The sequence below is a fragment of the Theobroma umbraticum genome, unplaced genomic scaffold (assembly GCF_002168275.2).
Source record: "Theobroma umbraticum cultivar Fairchild unplaced genomic scaffold, ASM216827v3 scaffold_81.0, whole genome shotgun sequence".
Lineage (NCBI taxonomy): Eukaryota > Viridiplantae > Streptophyta > Magnoliopsida > Malvales > Malvaceae > Theobroma > Theobroma umbraticum.
This window is the reverse complement of record NW_018397268.1, coordinates 3,272,018-3,290,523: the sequence shown is the minus strand read 5'-3', so window position 1 is coordinate 3,290,523 and position 18,506 is coordinate 3,272,018. Positions and strand designations below refer to the sequence as shown.

At 34.3% G+C, this 18,506-nt stretch overlaps 3 protein-coding genes across 3 annotated transcripts; all 3 read right to left on the bottom strand.

The window, feature by feature from the left end:
• Positions 1 to 350: 350 nt before the first annotated feature.
• Positions 351 to 1,532, bottom strand: LOC149526628 (transketolase, chloroplastic-like). Its single transcript, XM_089785118.1, has 2 exons — positions 1,287 to 1,532; positions 351 to 779 (listed from the first exon to the last, which is right to left on the bottom strand). Exons 1-2 carry the CDS (start codon positions 1,530 to 1,532, stop codon positions 351 to 353), a joined length of 675 nt encoding a protein of 224 aa, XP_089641244.1.
• Positions 1,533 to 5,477: 3,945 nt separating this feature from the next.
• LOC110425080 (adenosine kinase 2-like) lies at positions 5,478 to 10,135 on the bottom strand. Its single transcript, XM_021439870.2, has 12 exons — positions 9,955 to 10,135; positions 9,403 to 9,456; positions 9,068 to 9,114; positions 8,893 to 8,924; positions 8,698 to 8,799; positions 8,554 to 8,621; positions 7,746 to 7,822; positions 7,536 to 7,633; positions 7,347 to 7,417; positions 7,200 to 7,266; positions 6,921 to 7,104; positions 5,478 to 5,959 (listed from the first exon to the last, which is right to left on the bottom strand). The coding sequence occupies exons 1-12, from the start codon at positions 10,035 to 10,037 to the stop codon at positions 5,817 to 5,819; spliced, it is 1,026 nt and encodes a 341-aa protein (XP_021295545.1). The 5' UTR covers positions 10,038 to 10,135; the 3' UTR covers positions 5,478 to 5,816.
• Positions 10,136 to 12,603: 2,468 nt separating this feature from the next.
• Positions 12,604 to 16,719, bottom strand: LOC110424920 (phenylalanine ammonia-lyase). The gene is made up of 2 exons (XM_021439629.2): positions 16,116 to 16,719; positions 12,604 to 14,594 (listed from the first exon to the last, which is right to left on the bottom strand). Exons 1-2 carry the CDS (start codon positions 16,505 to 16,507, stop codon positions 12,845 to 12,847), a joined length of 2,142 nt encoding a protein of 713 aa, XP_021295304.1. The 5' UTR covers positions 16,508 to 16,719; the 3' UTR covers positions 12,604 to 12,844.
• Between the last annotated feature and the right edge of the window lie 1,787 nt (positions 16,720 to 18,506).

The following is an 18,506-nucleotide window of genomic DNA, read 5'->3' as shown; positions in this document are numbered from 1 at the left end:
TGGTTGATGTTTCTCCTGGAAACCATCTCTTGTCTTTGATGAGTTTTTTCTCTTTTCCTTCTTTACTTACTTTCAATGTAGTATGAACATATTTTGGATCAAAGGATTTATAAATAGACTTAATTTGTTCTTTTTGTTGTCAACATGGAGAAAATAAAATTTAAATAATAAATTTTGAGACAAGAAAGTTTCCTACTTTCCAAACAAAGACATGTGTTCTTCCTAAGTTAAAATAAGAATTAATTGATCATATTTTAGTTAGAAATGCAATGTACATAGCAAAAGCTTTATTAAATAACTTTATGTTTTTTATTTGTTTAACAATAAATAACCTTTGGTTCGGACAATTCCTATTGGGATAACAACGACTTGGCAATCTTGGTTACATTCTTTTCAGTGAAATCAAACTTCTTAAATGTATCTAAATAAGCCCCATTAACCCCAAACTCTTCTATTGCAATCACTGCACCTTCATCTCCAACATATTCCCTCCAACCCATTGGTGAACCAGCCTCGATGCTCAAGTACTTTTGAACACTTGATGGCAGCACAAACTCCTTATACTCCATAGGTTGCTTATCCAAAAGCCACCAACAAATAAGTGAAATCACCCTCACTTTTCTCTCTTCTTTCCTTAGCTTTATGGCAGTCCCCACACAAAAACTAAGCTCTATCCTAATACTAATCAGTATTATCTCAGGTATTTCTTTGCCAGAATTATCACTCACAATGTATCCTCCTCTCTCAACTTTATCTGCTGATGTTCTTTCCAAGTATTTCTAACGCATTCCGATTCACTCATTACAACACATCCTCTCTCTCTAACCAAAAGAACCCTCTACATTATGTTAATTCCTTTTTCCTCCCTCCTGAACCAATGTGTGACAAGTACTGTAATAAGTTGGACCTATAGTAACCTCAACTCCATTTGTCACCACATTTTCTGGATGCCCCGGGGTTAAAATTCCAAGCTTGCACAAACGCTGCAGGTCTTCTAGTTGAGCTACATAGCGTTCTACTTCTATTTTAAGTCATGCATACTACCATATACATATCAAAGTTACATTTTGTCAAACATTTACTCATGGTTTCCATTTTTAGTTTTGTTTAATTTTTATATTAAAGTAGAAGGATATAAATATGTGAATAACTCTAGAACTTTAAAATAAATTTTATGTTAAATCGAACTTCGGCTTAGACCAACTACAATTTGGTGCACCAACTCAATTAATTGCATAAACTCTATCAAACTAAAGAGCGAGCTTTCTGGAATTGGATACAAATACCTGCACAAATTGGAACTCGGCTAGGTGAAGGCAAACATATTGAAGCAAGCATCCGTGGCCTGCACTCAAGACAAACCTGTCCCTGTTAAACCACTTGGAATGTTTAGGATTATACCTCATGACATGCCTGTGTAGGACATAACCCACTTCTGCCATCCCCAGTGGCATGCCAGGATGGCCTGCTTTCGCACTCTGCACTGCGTCTACTGTCAGCATCCTAAGGTTATTCACGCAGCACCAGTCCATCAAGTCCTAAGGTGAAGCATCGTTTACATTATTGTCATCAAAGTTTTCTTCGCTTTTGTTCGAGTTCTTGTTGCTATGAGAGTATATTATGATCCTTGAAGCCTTTTAGCTGATGGAGAGAGTTGGTTTTGGCAGAACCACAGGGCTGGATGTATTAAACCGGGATCGCTTTGATGTTTTTGTTGTTTTTTTGGTATTAGAGAGAAGAGTTCGGAGCTTGGAAGGAGAGAAGGTTGGCGTGGAAAAAGAAAGGAAGGCATGGTCTAGAAGGCAGATATACCTTTGCAACTAACTGGTGGTATGTTGTGCTTTGGGTGTTGGCAACTTGCCTTGTTGGTTCCTTCTTCTTAGAGAGGTGGAAGCTCAGTCTTCTCAGCTGGCTGATCAGCTAACTAAGCTAACAAATTCTTGTTACAAAAATGAAAATTGGAGCTTAGCTCAGCAAGCTGCCTGGCAGAAATAGAGGCAATAGAGATCCAGGTGGCAAATTGGGGTGAAATGTGAGGTGTGACGTGTCTTTTATATTTCTTTTTCTGGGGCTTCCCATGAATGGGGCAAGTATAGCTACATTACAAGTCTAGATGAAGAGCTTCAAAGCCCAACCTACACGGTCTCCCCCAACTTCTGATACAGTCCAAAGTCTTAGCTTCCTTTTCTAGATGTTTATATAAGTGACTCTTATCTGATTAATATAGCCACTTTGCGACTGATTTTAATAGGCACTTCCATATCTACCTCCAAAGATTGCCAAAACAGTAGCTCTGGCATTTGACCTTCTCCAAATCCTTGATTTTTACATGAAAATAACTAGAAAAGAAATAGGAATAAAGCTCCCCTCCTTTTTTTTCTGCTTTCATGTAAACAGGCCCAGGACGATAAGCAGCCAATGGATGGAACTGTGTGCACACATCCTACTACAACCTGGAGTGGCTCACAGCAGATTTGAAGAAGCACGGTGCATGGGGGCAAGGGCCCATCATTGAACATAGAAACATAAACCATATGCCCTCAAGGTGGATTTTGTTGATGGGAGAATCCTCATTAAGCATCCTTGATTTATGTCCTTCAACTATCTTTTTAATGTTAGTTAAGTTGGTAAATAGGTTATATGTCAATCAAGTGAGAGAGAGAGAGAGTAGCGAGAAAGAGAGAGCGATAAGTATAATTCCCATCCTACTAACTTCATTTCATGTCTCCCAATTTATCTGAATTACATGAACATTTAGTTCTTAATAAAAAAAAAAGGAAAAAGAAAACCAAGCTAGATTTGTCCTTAGAACATTTTTTTTCTTCGTTTTCTCCCACTGGATCTTTAGGAAAAGATCTTCAAAATGTCATGTCCCTATTGCACAAAAGATAATGCAAAGAAAAATGGGAAAACCTACCAGATTTAGTAGACCTACCAACCTCCTACCATGCCATCTCTATCTCTCTCTCTCCATGCGGAGTGGGTAGGGAGAGTAAATGATTGAGACAAACACCACCCCCCCAATGTTTGCCAATCTGTTGGCTTTTTCTTTAATTCAAATGGCGTGTCCTGCTAAAAATCTCTTTTGTTTTCTTCATTCCAACTCACCAAACTCTTACTTGGTCTCTAGCTAACAAATCTGTGTACTCCTCTCAATGTCTGCTCAAGGGTAAGTTCAACAAATGAAGTTTACTAACAACAACTACATCATCCACAATGAGCTGCCTAAGCCTAGCCATTCCCAACCTAAGCTTACCTTGCCAATCAACAAAATTGCTTCTTTAATATGGTGCAACCAACAATTAAATTCCTAACTGGGAAATTAATCTGCTAATTAATAGATCCATGATCCTTTCCCAATGCTTACCAATTATCACTTTACAATGTTTCATAAACTACAAGGATATATGTAGAAAACTAAGTGATTAATTGTTTATAGTAGTGTTCTAACAATTTAACAAGTAAAGGAATAACCGGCCGAACCCCTTTGATTCTCTGTACTCTCTGACATATAACACAAATTGCAACCTGTACAAGTACAGATGTACTTTAACTGGTCGACTTTTCCCAACCAGCACTATCAGAAAGCTGTCCGATAATATCTTATCCCTTTGTGGGGTATATAACTTTCTATAGAATGTTGATCGAATCCTTTCACTTATTAAGTAAAACAACGTGCATTTTCGTACAATTTGGCTATGATACATCATATAAAAATCACTGGATGACAAAAGGTACATGTCCTTCTTATTGCTGCCGAATCTCATGCTTCTATACTTTGTTAAAAACTTTTAGCTATGCCATTTCTACCAACAAAAGGGCCATATGTACCTTTGTTGCACCCTGCATAGACCACTATATCTCTTTCTTTTAATAGATTGAGAAACAAGCATAAACACGCATGTGCACAAACCCAGACAAGACGATGAAAAGCAAAGGTTTAAGAAAATGTCTCTATAAGGGCAGAAATGTTGGTGCAAGTGTTCTAAAGTACACAATCTGGGGTCATATTAGAGATTGGAGTATCTGGTCTTGCTTGCATGAGGAAGACTATATTCCGGTAGATGTCCCCAGAGGTCATCTAGTTGTATATGTGGGTGAAGACTGCAAGATATTTGTCATCAAGATAAGCTTACTGGAGCACCCTCTCTTCAAAGCATAGCTTAATCGCGCCGAGGAAGTGTTCGATTTTTCTACCAGCTCTAAACTTTGCATTCCTTGCAATGAGAACATTTTCACAATCGTTCTTCAGTGTGTAGCTCCCTCTCAGCAACAAGATCAAGGGCCTCAATTTTGTTTCTAAAGGGTCACCTTGGTGCTCTTTCAAACGGCTGAGTAAGTGCAAGAAAACTACAGTATGTGTTGTACATTGTGAATTTTGATTCTATTACCTGTAGAAACTTCAGTTCAGTTCAAAATATCATAGCATACTCTGTGATCCTGTACCTTTGAAAGTTCGAGTTCTGACTTCTTTCACCTTACATGGGACTGCAATACAGGGATTTTTGGTGTTTATACAATTTGTATGCAAATTTAAATAATTTTTTCTCTTTATGGTGAATTAATTAACACTTTTTTAGAGAGAAGACAAATGAAAAGTGTTTTACGCTTTTATTGGACGTAAGATATTTTACGTTGATCATCGCAAAAACATTTTACATTCATAAAAGTTTTCCTCCAAAAAAAAAAAGCTGAAAAACTTTTCAGAAGAAAATTTTTAACCTTACCAAATGGAAAGTCTGTATCACATTTCTCTAGACATAAAATTTTTTATATATATTTACTGTTTTATATTTTTATTTCTCATTTATCCACATCTGAAGTCTGTTCATGCCTATGTTTTAACTTATAATGACCTTAAGAAACCTGGAACAAGATCAAAGATTCTCAGACAACTAGAAATCACAGGGAAACCTTAGCATGTTTTTGAGCTTCTGCCCAGATCTACTACCAACAAAATCCGCAAGTTATGTCCAGCTCTTGTAAATTTGTGGCTCCAAACAAAGTTTAAGCTTAATCCTGGTGGAATTAGTAAAAGCCAATTACATTATTTTATCCTTGTATGAGAAACCAAAGGTTTGGAATTTCTTAGTTGCAAATTCGATTGAAAATGTTTTGCAGAAACAAATACTCTAACATGATTGGTTATGGAGAACTTCTCTTGTCTGGGATCCAAGAATCTCAGCAACAACAATTATACTGCTGTAAGTGAGTAAAATCCAGATAGAAAATCTGATCAGCCATTGACACTAACAACAATAAAACCAGTGCAGCCAGAACGTCTCTTCCCGGTCATTGAGGGGTAGAAGTAAATAAACTTAAATGAAAAGAATCAAGGATACGAGATTGCTGTATACGAATTAATACAACTAGGAGTAGTTCACATAAGATGATAAGAGAGCACTTCAAGTGAAAAAATAGCTGTAGAAGCGCCTTCATTTTATTGGCAGCAGGCTTCTGAATTAACAAGTAATGCATTAATAAACATGAACTAATTTCAGAAACCAGACCAAGAAATTATGGCCTCACTTATACATATGGGTCCTCCAATATTCTCCTACCTGAACCCGATTCGGTTCACCATTTAAAAAGTATTGAGGGACGAACCATTTGTTTTAAAAATGACATCAAATCTCACCAAATCATAAAAATATGAAAGAGAACAAAAATCTGAAAAAAGAATAATATCCTGCACCAGATACAACAGTACAGGAGCAAATAATGCAGGTTTGCACAGTTGCGCTTATGACTGCCATCTGATTTAACTCTCACAACTACCAGAAAACAAGTGCTGGAGCCAAGAGGCACGAGTCTTTTTAACTGAAGTTGGGCTTTTCAGGATATGTGCAGCCTGACCTTTGGATGATAACATTTGCTGCATAGCAACCAGCTCTTACACATTCTTCAATGGGCTTCTCTTGGACTAGCTGTGACAAAAATCCACCAACAAATGCATCCCCTGCCACAAAAGGAAAAGCAGCATTGATAAAAATTAGTAGCATAAAATTAAGCCAATGAGCATTTTCAACTACAAGTCTCATTTTAACTATGATCGTGAAAAAGGCTATAAAAGTAGTATGTTTTTCCTTGATTTCATTATTCTAATGCTCATTGAGCTCTGGTCAATACTGATGATAACTAATAACAGAAGCAATAGAAACTTCTACAGGCACAGACTAGATTAGACCATCTTCTGAGAGCTTAGAATATTAAACTTATTATAGTCCAGATATTTTGTTGGATCATTTTGAACCCATCTAGAAAGGGAGGAGCAGGTTGATAGGCAGAGATGAATAACTCAGTGGATCAGTGACAACGGGAAAGCCAAATGGTACAAAGCAAAGATGGGATGTGTTATTAACATTTTCCTACTGTCGAAAATGCTTACTGAACATGGGCCACATTAACATTGTATCATACTGCTATCAACAAATTTTAAACACCAAATAGAACCATCTCTAATATGATAACCATGTAATTTCAATGTGTCCTTATTCTCCTTTCTTCATTCAGGGATGGGGCTAGGGTTTTGTAAATTCAACAAAGCAACCAAGAAAAGTCACAAAAACTTGATTGACCTTCAAGTTGTTGACAATCTGAAAGTCTACTCATGCAAAAAATCTAACATATACTATATAATTAAATATCGAAAAGGGTTCAAAATAGCAAAATGCCGAATTACAGAATCAGTTTATATTTCCTATAAATTGATCCCTTGATATAATATCTTTGTTTGCCAATGGTCCAATACTCAATAACTAGGAATCTCATATGCTTAACCAAATGCATCCATGTGCAAAGTAGTTATGCTCAAATCTTCAAAATTAGGATGAATATTAAAACACTTTGAAAGTAAGAATACATCTTCTAGACAATGTATATTCCACAATTCACTTGGAAAACATAAGAGAGAAACATACCTGCTCCATTGGTATCAACCAACTTCTCTTTAGGTAATAAGATAACAGGGAACAATTTCACTTTTCCATCCTCAGCAACCACAACAGGATCTGCCCCCTGGGTGATAACAGTAATTCTCTTGTGTGTTCCTGATGCCTTGGGCCATTGAGATATCTTTAGAGCAATCTCCTCAACATTATCAGTCTGGTTATCAAAGACAAAAAAGGAAAACGCAATTTGTGAGCAAAAATAAAGTGCAGTACTCTTCCTAAACAAAATAATCAATAAGTGATAGTTACCTCCCAGCCATGAACCTTTGAGAATGTTCTAGCTTCAGTCTCATTACCAAAGACATAGTCCATGTAACTGCATCCAAAAGGCCCATCATCGCCTGTTCCAATGTAATTCATAATTTCATATGGAGAAAGAAGGGTCATAAAACCTACGGAAGAGCTTTCTCCTGCACATCCCGAAAGAACTCACAGATGAATGGAGCAGAAAGGTTCATCATGAAAACCTGCAAATTTAAAGGTGGTGATTGAAATTAATTGACAAGAAATAATAGCAATTGCAATAAAAAATAAACGGTCTTGAAGCTAATGAAAATACTTGAGAGTTAAATCCATTAGTTTTACCTTGTTCTTTGCAGCAGCATGTTCAGCAACAAGTTGGATGGATTCAGGGGATACAGTAAGGAAAAACCCAGCAATGTAGAAATATTTTGCCTTCTCAACTGTTCATATAGGGAATTTAATAAAGGTGAGCTGGTAAAATCTCATAGCCAGCAAAAAGAAATAGAGCTGGAAACTGAAGCAACAAGAAAGTGTTTCAAAGAGTAGTAGTACCTAGTGCCCAATTTTCTGGCCTCTTCAAATGCTCTGATTTGTAACAATTTGCAGCTGATAAGTTGGCAACAAGTGATCTGCCACAACAAAAATAGCAAAAATTTTTCAACACAGAAACTTTTAGAATTGGATGATCATGTATATTTATTGATCCCTACATACATTATATAGGTATGTGGGTAGATTGCTGCATATAGAGATACACAAACCAATAAAAGATATACACTTTGCACATGGCCTTTGGTCCCCAACAATAAATGCATATGTTGAGATTTATGTCCAGGCATAGAAATAAAATCTAATAAATCTACAAAATTTCTCAGGAATTGCAACAAACAAAAAATTCACAAATTCCAATACTAGGATAGGCATAACATGCACGCATGATTAGAAGCACAATAAACTTCATTCTAAGTTGGTCAAGACAGTAGCATGGTTTGTTCAAAACAGATTTATTTGGCAAATTTTCCCACATTCCTGACATCCATAACACAGATCTGCAACAAGATAGACCTTGATGGACATACTTGTGAATTACTTTTACCTAAAATAATCTGAGGAGCAAGAAAAAGACCACTAGATTTGCAAGATTTTAGATTCAACAAACCAAAGACAAAAGAAAGGATCAATTGTCATGTGGAGTAGTAGGAAAATAAAGCAAATTGATGGGATGCTTGTGTTTCTACGCACACACACCCTGTGCAAAGAAGACAGCTAACTGAAAAAAACTCTAAACAAACAGCTGGACTATGCAATTGGAATATTCCAGGCACAAGCAGGAGTTTAGCAGGCAATTGGAGCAACTAACCTCTCACCACCAACAACACAGACAGCACATGTCCCTGTTGGTGCTGTCTCATCCTCATAGTAGTGCACCTGCACAAACATAATTAAATCTCAAAGCAAGCACAATAAGCTTAAAAGTGGGCAGCAATGATGCATAGAAACTTACATTAACACCAGCAAGCTTTGAGTTTTTCTTCATTTCCTCTCCAAACTTGTCCTTACCAATGCAACCCATGTAACTAGTTGCACCAGGGATCTGAAGCATCCACTGGAAGGGACACAACATTGAAAGAGATTAAAGAAAATGAATTCACAAGTAACGTTAATCTAACTAAAATTAAAATCCCTTGACATAGCAAACCTGGGCAACTCTGATAGAATTTTGAGTAGCACCTACAGAAACACAAGATTGTAAAACTCATTAGTTGATAGAAAGCAATCACCATTAAATTTAAAGATATGCAATGTCATCTATCTGCGAGCTTCTTGTTTGAGAAGACATTAGAAACACCAAATCATACAAATTCCCAGCTTACCTCCAGCAATATACTCCACATCATACTTGTTGGCCATCTCCTCATACCTTGAAAAATTCATCCACATAAAATAAGTTCATCACGACTCAAAAGTATTTCACATATTAGCAATTAACACCCTCAGCCATCTACCTAGTAAAATATACATCCCAAGCAAGGTTCACTCGGTAGAACATCATACACAGGGAACCAATATGCATATGAAGGCAGATAGATATTCTCTATACATACACACATGGGCACACACGCACACATGAACGGCAGCTTTTATTTCTAAAATGAATGCTAAATATAGACCATAGATGGCCATGGCATCACTGAGAAAAGAAGATTACATTGGCAAGTGCTTATCCTCCGCAAGAATAGCGTTGTTCAACTTGATGTCATACCTGTTCCACCAACCAAGCATTTCAATGGTCAGCCAAAATATCCATGAAAAACAAATAGTAGTTATGTACATACAAGGAAATGTTAAGAAAATCAAATCAGCAATTGCAAAAGCTATCATTCTTAAAACCCAACACAAAACCTTGTCTTGAAGTGAAAAGTTCCATCCTTTTTGCTATCCATAACCTTACAATCTCAATCCAAGATTCACCATTTTCCTCAAATTTCATAACAACCAAAATAATACAATCCAAAAACTAGCAAAACGAAGAAACCAAAAGTGAAACCCGGCAACTACAGATCTGTCCTTGGCAACAAACTGTCCAATAAAAACATCACAGATCTAACAAAACTTTGCAACACCCACCAAGACAAAACAGCTCCAAAATCAAAAAATGATTTCAAATGTCAATCCTTTATTGTTTCTTTTACCATTTTCTCAGTAGCAAAACAGAACATAAAGGCTCTCTTGGCATTTTAAGTAAAATGGGGTTACTTACTTGTTTAAGAAGTCTTCATCAACAACAGCAGAGATGTCAAGAAGTGGGTTTCCCATGCCCAAAAGAATACGTTCGTAAGCCATTGAAAATAGCGTTTCAGAGAGACACAAGAAAGAAAAGCTCTTAGCTTAAAGAGTGTTGGCAGTTTGAAGGAAGTGATATCTCAGTTCACAAAAAACCATAGGCTTGGTAACTTTGGTTACAACTTATATATAGGCATAGTATCGTGTGCTATGAAGCTGCTGTAGTTGGGGCTGATTAGGTTTCTTTTTTTTTTATTTAATTTAATTTTGGATTTTTTAATATTTATATTATATATAATTATGAATGTTGAAAAACTTTATAATCATCAAAATGGTTATATCTGTATATGATATATCTAAAGTGTAATTTAAAATAATTTTTGCTATTAATAATAATAAAATTGATATAATTTATAAATATATAAAAATCTTAATTAAGTCAAATAATTTTATTAAAATTTATATTGTAAAATAAATATTAATAAAGTTTATCCAATTTGTAAATAAGATTTCTATTTAAATTGAATAACTTTCATTAAAAAATATTTTTCTAATTCTAACAGTATCAAATAATTTATAAATTGATATTATCAAATTTCAATTATATATAATTAAAATATTAAGTTCTTAATATATATAATTTTCTTTCGATTATAGTTATCCTTTATTTATAGATAATTAATTTTACATTTTAAAAATATTTGTATTTTATATGATTATTATTTGATGATTTGTTTGTGTATCATTTAATAGCAAAATTTTCTCTCATAAAATCTCGTTGTTTATTTATTTTAGAGAGTTTTAATATTAGAATCTAAAATATTTAAATATGGATCAATCTCCTTTAATATAAAAATTTATATTTTATAATTGTAAATTCTCTACTTAAGAAAAATATTTAATTTTTTTAAAAAATACTTGTTAATACATTTTTTTTCATTTTAAAAGTATATGCTAAATCTTTATTAATATATACATCGTAATTTTTATGAATAATGATTTCTAATTTATCGACAGTATATACATCGTATGCTTGTTTTGAGATGATAAAATGTATATCAATAATATATTCAATACAAATTTATATTTATGTTATACATACTTAATATATATATATAATATTGTTGGTAGAAAGAAATGGGTGAAATGTCAATCCAGGGACCAACCAAGGTCCAAGCCTTCATTATCAGTGTTTTAGGTGGGTTTCAACTTTCAAGTGCAAGTTTATAGTTTGGGTTTTGTTAGGTTTCAGCTAAGAGTTTTGTTTTGGAATAATCATATAGTTTTTATGAACCTGGCTACAACTTTCAATATTCTTTATTTATGTTGTCATTTTTTTTTTAATTTAACATGTCAAATTATTATTTTCTTATACCATGTGATGGCTGTATGGCTCAACCAACAACTAGGTGAACCCAATATTCAACCTTTGATCTCAATTCAAAGAGGATAACAAAATAAATTGTTCATCATTAAAAGAAAATGGCATGTCATATCAAAAATTGCCTAAAGATTGGGCTAACAACTTAACCAGTTAGGTGAGCATTGACAAAGTGAAATTAAGCCGATGGTAAGTGACAATGGCTCTCACTTTTTAATTTTTAATTTCTTTTATTATTATACATATATTTATGTATTATATGTAATAATTATTTCTATAATTACTTTTTAATTGTTTTTTATATAACATTCTGAATTCGTCACCACTAAATCATAAAAAATGAGAATTCACAAACTCAATTCTGACTTTGCTTGCTGTAAACGGAAAACGATGGGGGCTGGGGTTGAGGGTTTAATGTGGTAGGTCTGATTTGATATGTTGTTAAACTCTATTGTCACATAGTCAAAGGATTTCATGATTTCAAGGTAGGACCAGCAACACTATGAAAGAAGATTTCCCAAGCGGTTGGCAACAGCTAGTGTGTCATTTCATACAGTTATGCCCGTTGACATAATACAAATTAATAATAAAAAATAGGTATAATGTTTAAATTTTTTAAAAAATATTTTAAAAAATTTAAATAAATTTTTTTTATTACATTCAATCAAATTTTTATATTTTATTTTGAACAAAATAAGTCATTGTAACTAATAAGTTACTAATAATTATTAATCTAAATTATATTTATCATTTTAGGTCAAATAATCTTAAAATGACATGATAAGATGCGTAATAAATGATGATGTGACCTATTAATTTAACATAATGACATAAATAAGTAAAATTTTCACCTTTCATCTTAATATCACGTAATTATAAAAAAATAATAAATAATAGTTTAACTAATAATAATTAGTCTACTATTAGTCTAAAGGTTTATTTCATTCAAAATAAAAACATATTACTTGATTGAACGTGATAAAAAAATAAAAATTTATTTAAAAAATTTATAATAATATAAGAATTTTTTCAAATATTATATCTAAAAAATGCAATTGGTCGTTTATTTTTATAAGCACTTGTTAATTTTTTTCATCTAGCATATTATTGTCGCAAAAAAATAGATATTACATTAATTATACTGCTTAGAGGGTATTTTATAGTTAATAAGTAGTTTATTGTGAAATGGGTCTCAATCACTTCTTAATACTTTCAAATGTAAACAAATGAGAGAGGGAGAGAGCATTTTAATGAATGTGTAAAAAACACTTGTTATCTACATTACATATGGCGTAATGAAGTCCTTGATACAAAAGAAACATTTAATAAAAGTAATAAAAAAACCAATAGCTTGAAAGGAAAACAGCAGACGTTTGTTCTTGACAATTTCCATAGTAACACAAGTTACCTTTTTATGAGCACAAATAAAAGAACGTATAAAACAGTGTGACATTGGTGTAATTGAGACGTTGGTAAACACCTTAGCTTAGCATATGGGCAAAGGAGCACCATTCCACTCCTTCAAGCACTCCAGCAATGGATCAATCAACTTCCCCGCACACATTGCTGAGAAGACCTTGTCACATTCTTCTCCTGGAGAGATTACCTTCTCGCCGGTTAACAAACTAGTCCCCAGAACTTCTCGCACAAACTTGTACAATGGATAGGACCTGCATTCCTCGATCCTGTTAGGAATGGCCGTATTTCCGTTCTCGAAATCGATTCTAGCACTTTCAACTTCTTTGGGCAAAAGGGTTTTTAGTTCTTCCTCAAAGGCTTCGATCTTTTGGAAAATTGAAGTGGTTGAGTTCTTCTCTCTGTCACCATTCATCAAGGCATGGTCTACCAGTACTTGTCTCAGCTTCTGCATTAATGGGTAAGTTGCACTGCAAGGATCATCAACGTAAGCATAAAGGTACTCGCGATCGACAACTCTGAGCAGGTCCTTTTCGCAGAATCTTGATGGATGAAGTTCACCATTGGATCCCATGGTTAGGACTCTCTTGGCCACTTGACTAACTGTGTTCTTCACAGTGTTCTTTAAGTTTTCTTCCAAATGCCTCAAGTCAATGGCTTGGCATAGAGCGATCAAGAAAGTTGAAGACATGAGCTTCAATATGTCAACAGCTTCAGCTGTTTTTCTTGCTGAGATCAGGCCTAATGAGTTCACATCCTGGTTGTGTTGCTCAGCACTTTGGACATGATTGGTGACAGGGTTGCCAAGGAATTGAAGTTCAGAGCAGTAAGAAGCCATTGCAATTTCTGCTCCCTTGAAACCATAATCCAAACTTGGATTGCGGCTTGCAGACAGATTTGAAGGCAAACCATTGTTGTAGTAGTCATTAACAAGCTCAGAAAATTGAGCAAACATGAGTTTGCCAATTGCAGCGATGGCTAGACGAGTGTTATCCATGGACACACCAATTGGGGTACCTTGGAAATTCCCTCCATGTAAAGCCTTATCTCTTGATACATCAATCAATGGATTGTCATTCACAGAGTTGATCTCTCTTTCAATCATTTTGGTTGCTGCCCTGATCACTTCAATCTGAGGGCCAAGCCATTGAGGGGAAGTTCTAAGAGCATATCTGTCTTGTTTTGGCTTCTGAAGAGGATCCATTTCATGCAATTTTTGGGCTGCTTTAATGTAAGAGCTACCATCCAAAATGTGTTCCATGATGGCCGCAGCTTCAATCTGGCCTGGATGATGCTTCAGCTTGTGAGTCAAGTGGTCAGTAAATTCAGGCTTCCCTTGCATAACTTCAGCAAAAATTGCTGATAAAACTTCTGAGAGGACTGCTTGAACATTGGCCTCAAAAAGGACCAAGGAAGCTAAGCCAGACCCAACAGCCGTCCCATTCACTAGAGCAAGACCTTCTTTGGGTTGCAACTCAAAAAATCCACCATTGATCCCAGCCCGGCTGAAGGCTTCCGAGGGATTCAAGGCCTCACCATTGGGCCCAACAGCCTTGGAATTAGGCCTGCCAGTCAAAAGCCCTGCAATGTAGGACAGTGGCACCAGGTCACCAGATGCAGTAATTGTTCCCCTGAGTGGCAGACATGGGGTGATGTTCACATTGAGTAGCTTGGTTATCGCTTCTAGAATCTCAAATCTAATGCCAGAATATCCTTGCAGAAGAGTGTTGATCCTCACAAGCATAGCCGCCCTTGTCGCGGTGTGAGGTAACGTATGGCACGACTCAGTACCTTGGCCGAAAACTCCAGCATTCAAGAACCTGTTGCAACAAATTGTTTTTAATCACATTTAACAACATAACAAGTTAAGAACTTATGGACAAAATCTGGGTAGCTCTGATAGCAAGCTGGAAATCCATGTGCAGGATTTAACCCCAAAAAGAAATTCAATGTCCAGCTCATTTCTTAAGCAGGTTAGCCTTGGACTACAGAGGACAGCGATTTTGACAGGATCCAAGTCCAGTCAAGCAATGAAAGAGAAAATAAAGGTAAAGCTAAAATATTAACCTTTGTTGTAATTAACAAATATTATGCTTAATACGTCCGAAAGGTACAAGTTTTATTATTGATTATTGACTTGGAAAAGGTACCACAGAGTTCAGTAGCTGACCTTGACCCAGCTAGCACTAATACCATCATTTATCAACAAGAATTTTACCATGTCTACTGTCTCATTAATTATTTACCAGGTAAGACTTTTATTTTCTTTTCTATATACCAATATTTATTTGGGATGTATTTATTTCAACAAATAAATTGACAGCAAATATTAAATTCTTATCTTCTTTCTGGCAAAATATCTTTCCAATTTTGACCAGGCAAAATGGAAATGTTGATTATTGGAAAAATTCTATTTTTCTATTGTTTTCTTAAATTTTACTTCTTCCACCAAACGAATTTAAGTATTGTTTTTCTTCTTTTCCTTGTCATTTGTTAATCCATAAAAAATATTTCACTTCTTTCAGTTTGCCCCACCACATGAAGACTGAAGATAACAGGGCTAATTTATTAAAAACAAAAGAAAATAAGAATGAAATAAAAATTAAAGTAGTCATCTTAATACTATTTCTTACATTTGAATGAGTATTAATTGGATTTTATAATATGATTAGGAGAAATATATATAATTCAACGCTCCTTCAAGTATGATTTCATTTTAATAATCTAAAAGTCCAAAATCTAATCAATTTCATAACATTTTATTAATCCTAGGAGCCCCCATGTAAACTTGGAACAAAAATTAGTAATAAAGAAAATAAATAAAACTATGAAAGACTTAGCCTAGTCTAATTATTTATTTCATTTAGTTGAGAAGTTTTAAATCAGAAACAAAATTAAATGTCCATAACTTTCATGACCCACAAATTTATGCCCCTTCCCAAAGTCACATGGTCCCATGCTGAGAACAACCTTAAAAAATAAGTTGTATGAAAAAGATTCATTATCTATAAAACAGTAGGATTTATTCATATTTCCTTTTCCTAGACAATATTTTGTATTAAAAATTAAAATAAAATTAAAGACTGAAAAAAGGGTGTGGACAGGTAAAAACGAAAACAAAAGAGAAGTTAAATGTATGCCTTTTTCACCTAATTATTGCTATGGCAGATAGCTGAGAATCCACCTACCAAACGTGGTGGAAAGGGTGTTGGCCTAATTATAACAAATTTAAAGGCTCATTATTAATTACTTTATTTATATGGGAAAAAAAATAAATATCAAACTATTACATGACTTAGCTACGTGGTAAAAAAATAAATAAATAATCCAAGTTAAGTTACCTTATGAGTTCCTTTTGGAGGGCAGCTCCTTGCTTGGTCCTCCTATGAGAGGTTGCACCAAAGCCAGTGGTCACACCGTAACTATCAGTACCTCTATTCATCCCTTCCATGACCCAGTCGCTGCTAGCCTTAACAGCCGGCCTGGCTTCATCCGAAAGCTCCACCTTGACGCCTGCATCCCGGTTTGCTATGGCCGTCACTTGAGCTATGGTTAAGGTTTCGCCACCCAGACGTACCACCGGCTTACGGTATTCCTCGACCATACGCTTCACTTCATCAAGATGGCTACCTTTCAAGGACTCAGCTGATGCACCCCAGTTCAATGGGTCAGTGGTGCAGAATCCTGGCGAACCGTTGCCATTGCATTGAGGCAGTACTTCCATTGGGTCCATAATTTTGGCCGTCTCCTAGTTGACTGTCCTGGTTGGCGGCCTAAAAATGTACTAAAGAGGTGACAACAACACTAAAAATTTCAGGGAGACAAGAGTTATTGCCTTATTATTGGCCCTGGGGCACTACAAAAGGAAAACCAAAGATTACAAAAGGTATGAATGATGAGGAAGGAAATTTTCAGGCTTAGTGAAAAACTTCCTGAGTCCGTTGAACAACATTTTGAGGCTTTAAATAGACAAACGGATGGGTGTAAACATTGAGTGTTCGGTGGGTAGGCCGATGGGTTAGTTGAAAACTCAACGTGGCCGTCAGATCTTCATGAGTTTTGATGGTTTGGATGATAACACATGTCAACCATTGATTGGTTCAAAGCAAGAGGCTCTTTGTACTTGTCAAAAGAACACAAAAGACAACGAAATGGAAAGGGGAGCGGGGTTGGTGAACGCTGGAGGGGAGGCACGAAAGCCCAACGTCACCGCCAGTTTGTCGACTCAACAAAATTACAAATTTGTCCAATTTGTGATGCTTTATGAGATAATGTTCTAATCTTATGAAGACAACCGCAAATTTTATAAAGTCAAACTGGAACATATTCCCCTCTGTCATAACTCTTTGAAATCTCTTAAATAATATATCTTTGAAAGAAAATAAAAGATTAATATTAAAATTTTATATTGTTTTGAAATCTTATCAATTTTTTATTTTTTTAAAATAATATCTCAAGTCAAGATTTGATGATCTAATCTTGTATAGAAACTATACACTATCAGTTCATCAAATATTAATACTATATATATATATATATTAACTTTTAAACATTAAGTTAATTTTTTACTTTAAGAAATACATTACACATTGCAATCTTTTTTTTTTGTTTTTTTAAATCGATAACTAATTATGACGAAAATCTGTAAATAAATTAATTTGGTTATAAGTCGGTTTTGATACCTAATTATTAGATAAAATTGGACTACACTCCTAAATATTAGCCTACCACATAATTGTACTTACCAAAACCTAAATGATTAGCATTGATCATTTATAGGGAAATTACCAAAAAACAAACCTATGGTATACAACCAAATAAATATCTTAGAGACCTAATTATGGTAGGGAGGGGGGGGGGGGGGGGGGGGTTTACATGTTTAACTTCCCTAAATAATCAAATTAATTAACAAATAGATGCCATTATGAAGAAATTTTTCGTAATTAAAACTCACAATTTAATAAAACGTAATTAAAGAATCAGGATTAAAGGTTTTGCAGACAAGTTGTCTTAAAGAGCATTAATTAAGTTCATTTTTCTCTATTCTTTTCCCTCTTTGCTTTAAATTCATTGAGTGGTGTCATACAATAAAAATATTCTTAAATTCAATTTCTGTTTTTTTTTTACTTAAAATGAGAATTAAGAAAAATAAATAAATTGATTTTAATTTCTATATATTAAAATTTTAAAAAAATTAAAATATTTTTTAAAGATTTTATGCCTAATGTATAGCTTAGGATCTCAATTATTTACTCTCAATTAATATGATGAGCCTTTTAAAAGTAGGGTTAATTAAGTAATTTTAAGCATTTCAGGTAGAGGTTTTAATTAATTATATACTAATTCTTTTTTATTTGTTTGCTTTAAAGTTATGGCTTTGTTAGATTATTTTTTGTTCATCTAACTTATGAAACCTCTATAATAAGCCAACTTCAAAATTGGATAAACTTCTACAAATTTATTCTTTTTTTTTTCTTTATGTCCTTTTAAAATTGGTTTGGTTAATTCTGTGTCTATGTTTGATTCTCAAATATCAACCAGAAAGTTATTTTCTATAATTACTTTTTGCATGGAAATGACTAGATCTCTCATAAAAGGGAAAAAAAAAAGTAAAAAACATAGGAAAAACATGGGGTCATATTTTTCAATATATAAAGGGTTTACATCTCATTGGCAGCAGGCAATTTCTTAAATATCTTGCTTGCTTCCCATTTGGTAGTTAATAATTTTTT

Bases quoted from the DNA above. Each gene is read 5' to 3' on its own strand.
- LOC110425080 (XM_021439870.2), bottom strand. From the start codon at position 10,037: ATGGCTTACGAACGTATTCTTTTGGGCATGGGAAACCCACTTCTTGAC. The intron at 8,622-8,697 runs GTAAGTTTCTAT...ATGTTTGTGCAG, and splicing joins CAAAGCTTGCTGGTGTTAAT to GTGCACTACTATGAGGATGA. The intron at 7,634-7,745 runs GTACTACTACTC...CTATATGAACAG, and splicing joins GCCAGAAAATTGGGCACTAG to TTGAGAAGGCAAAATATTTC.
- LOC110424920 (XM_021439629.2), bottom strand. From the start codon at position 16,507: ATGGACCCAATGGAAGTACTGCCTCAATGCAATGGCAACGGTTCGCCA. The intron at 14,595-16,115 runs GTAACTTAACTT...TTGTTGCAACAG, and splicing joins CTCCAAAAGGAACTCATAAG to GTTCTTGAATGCTGGAGTTT.
- LOC149526628 (XM_089785118.1), bottom strand. From the start codon at position 1,532: ATGGACTGGTGCTGCGTGAATAACCTTAGGATGCTGACAGTAGACGCA. The intron at 780-1,286 runs GTATTTGTATCC...GGAATGCGTTAG, and splicing joins CCGAGTTCCAATTTGTGCAG to AAATACTTGGAAAGAACATC.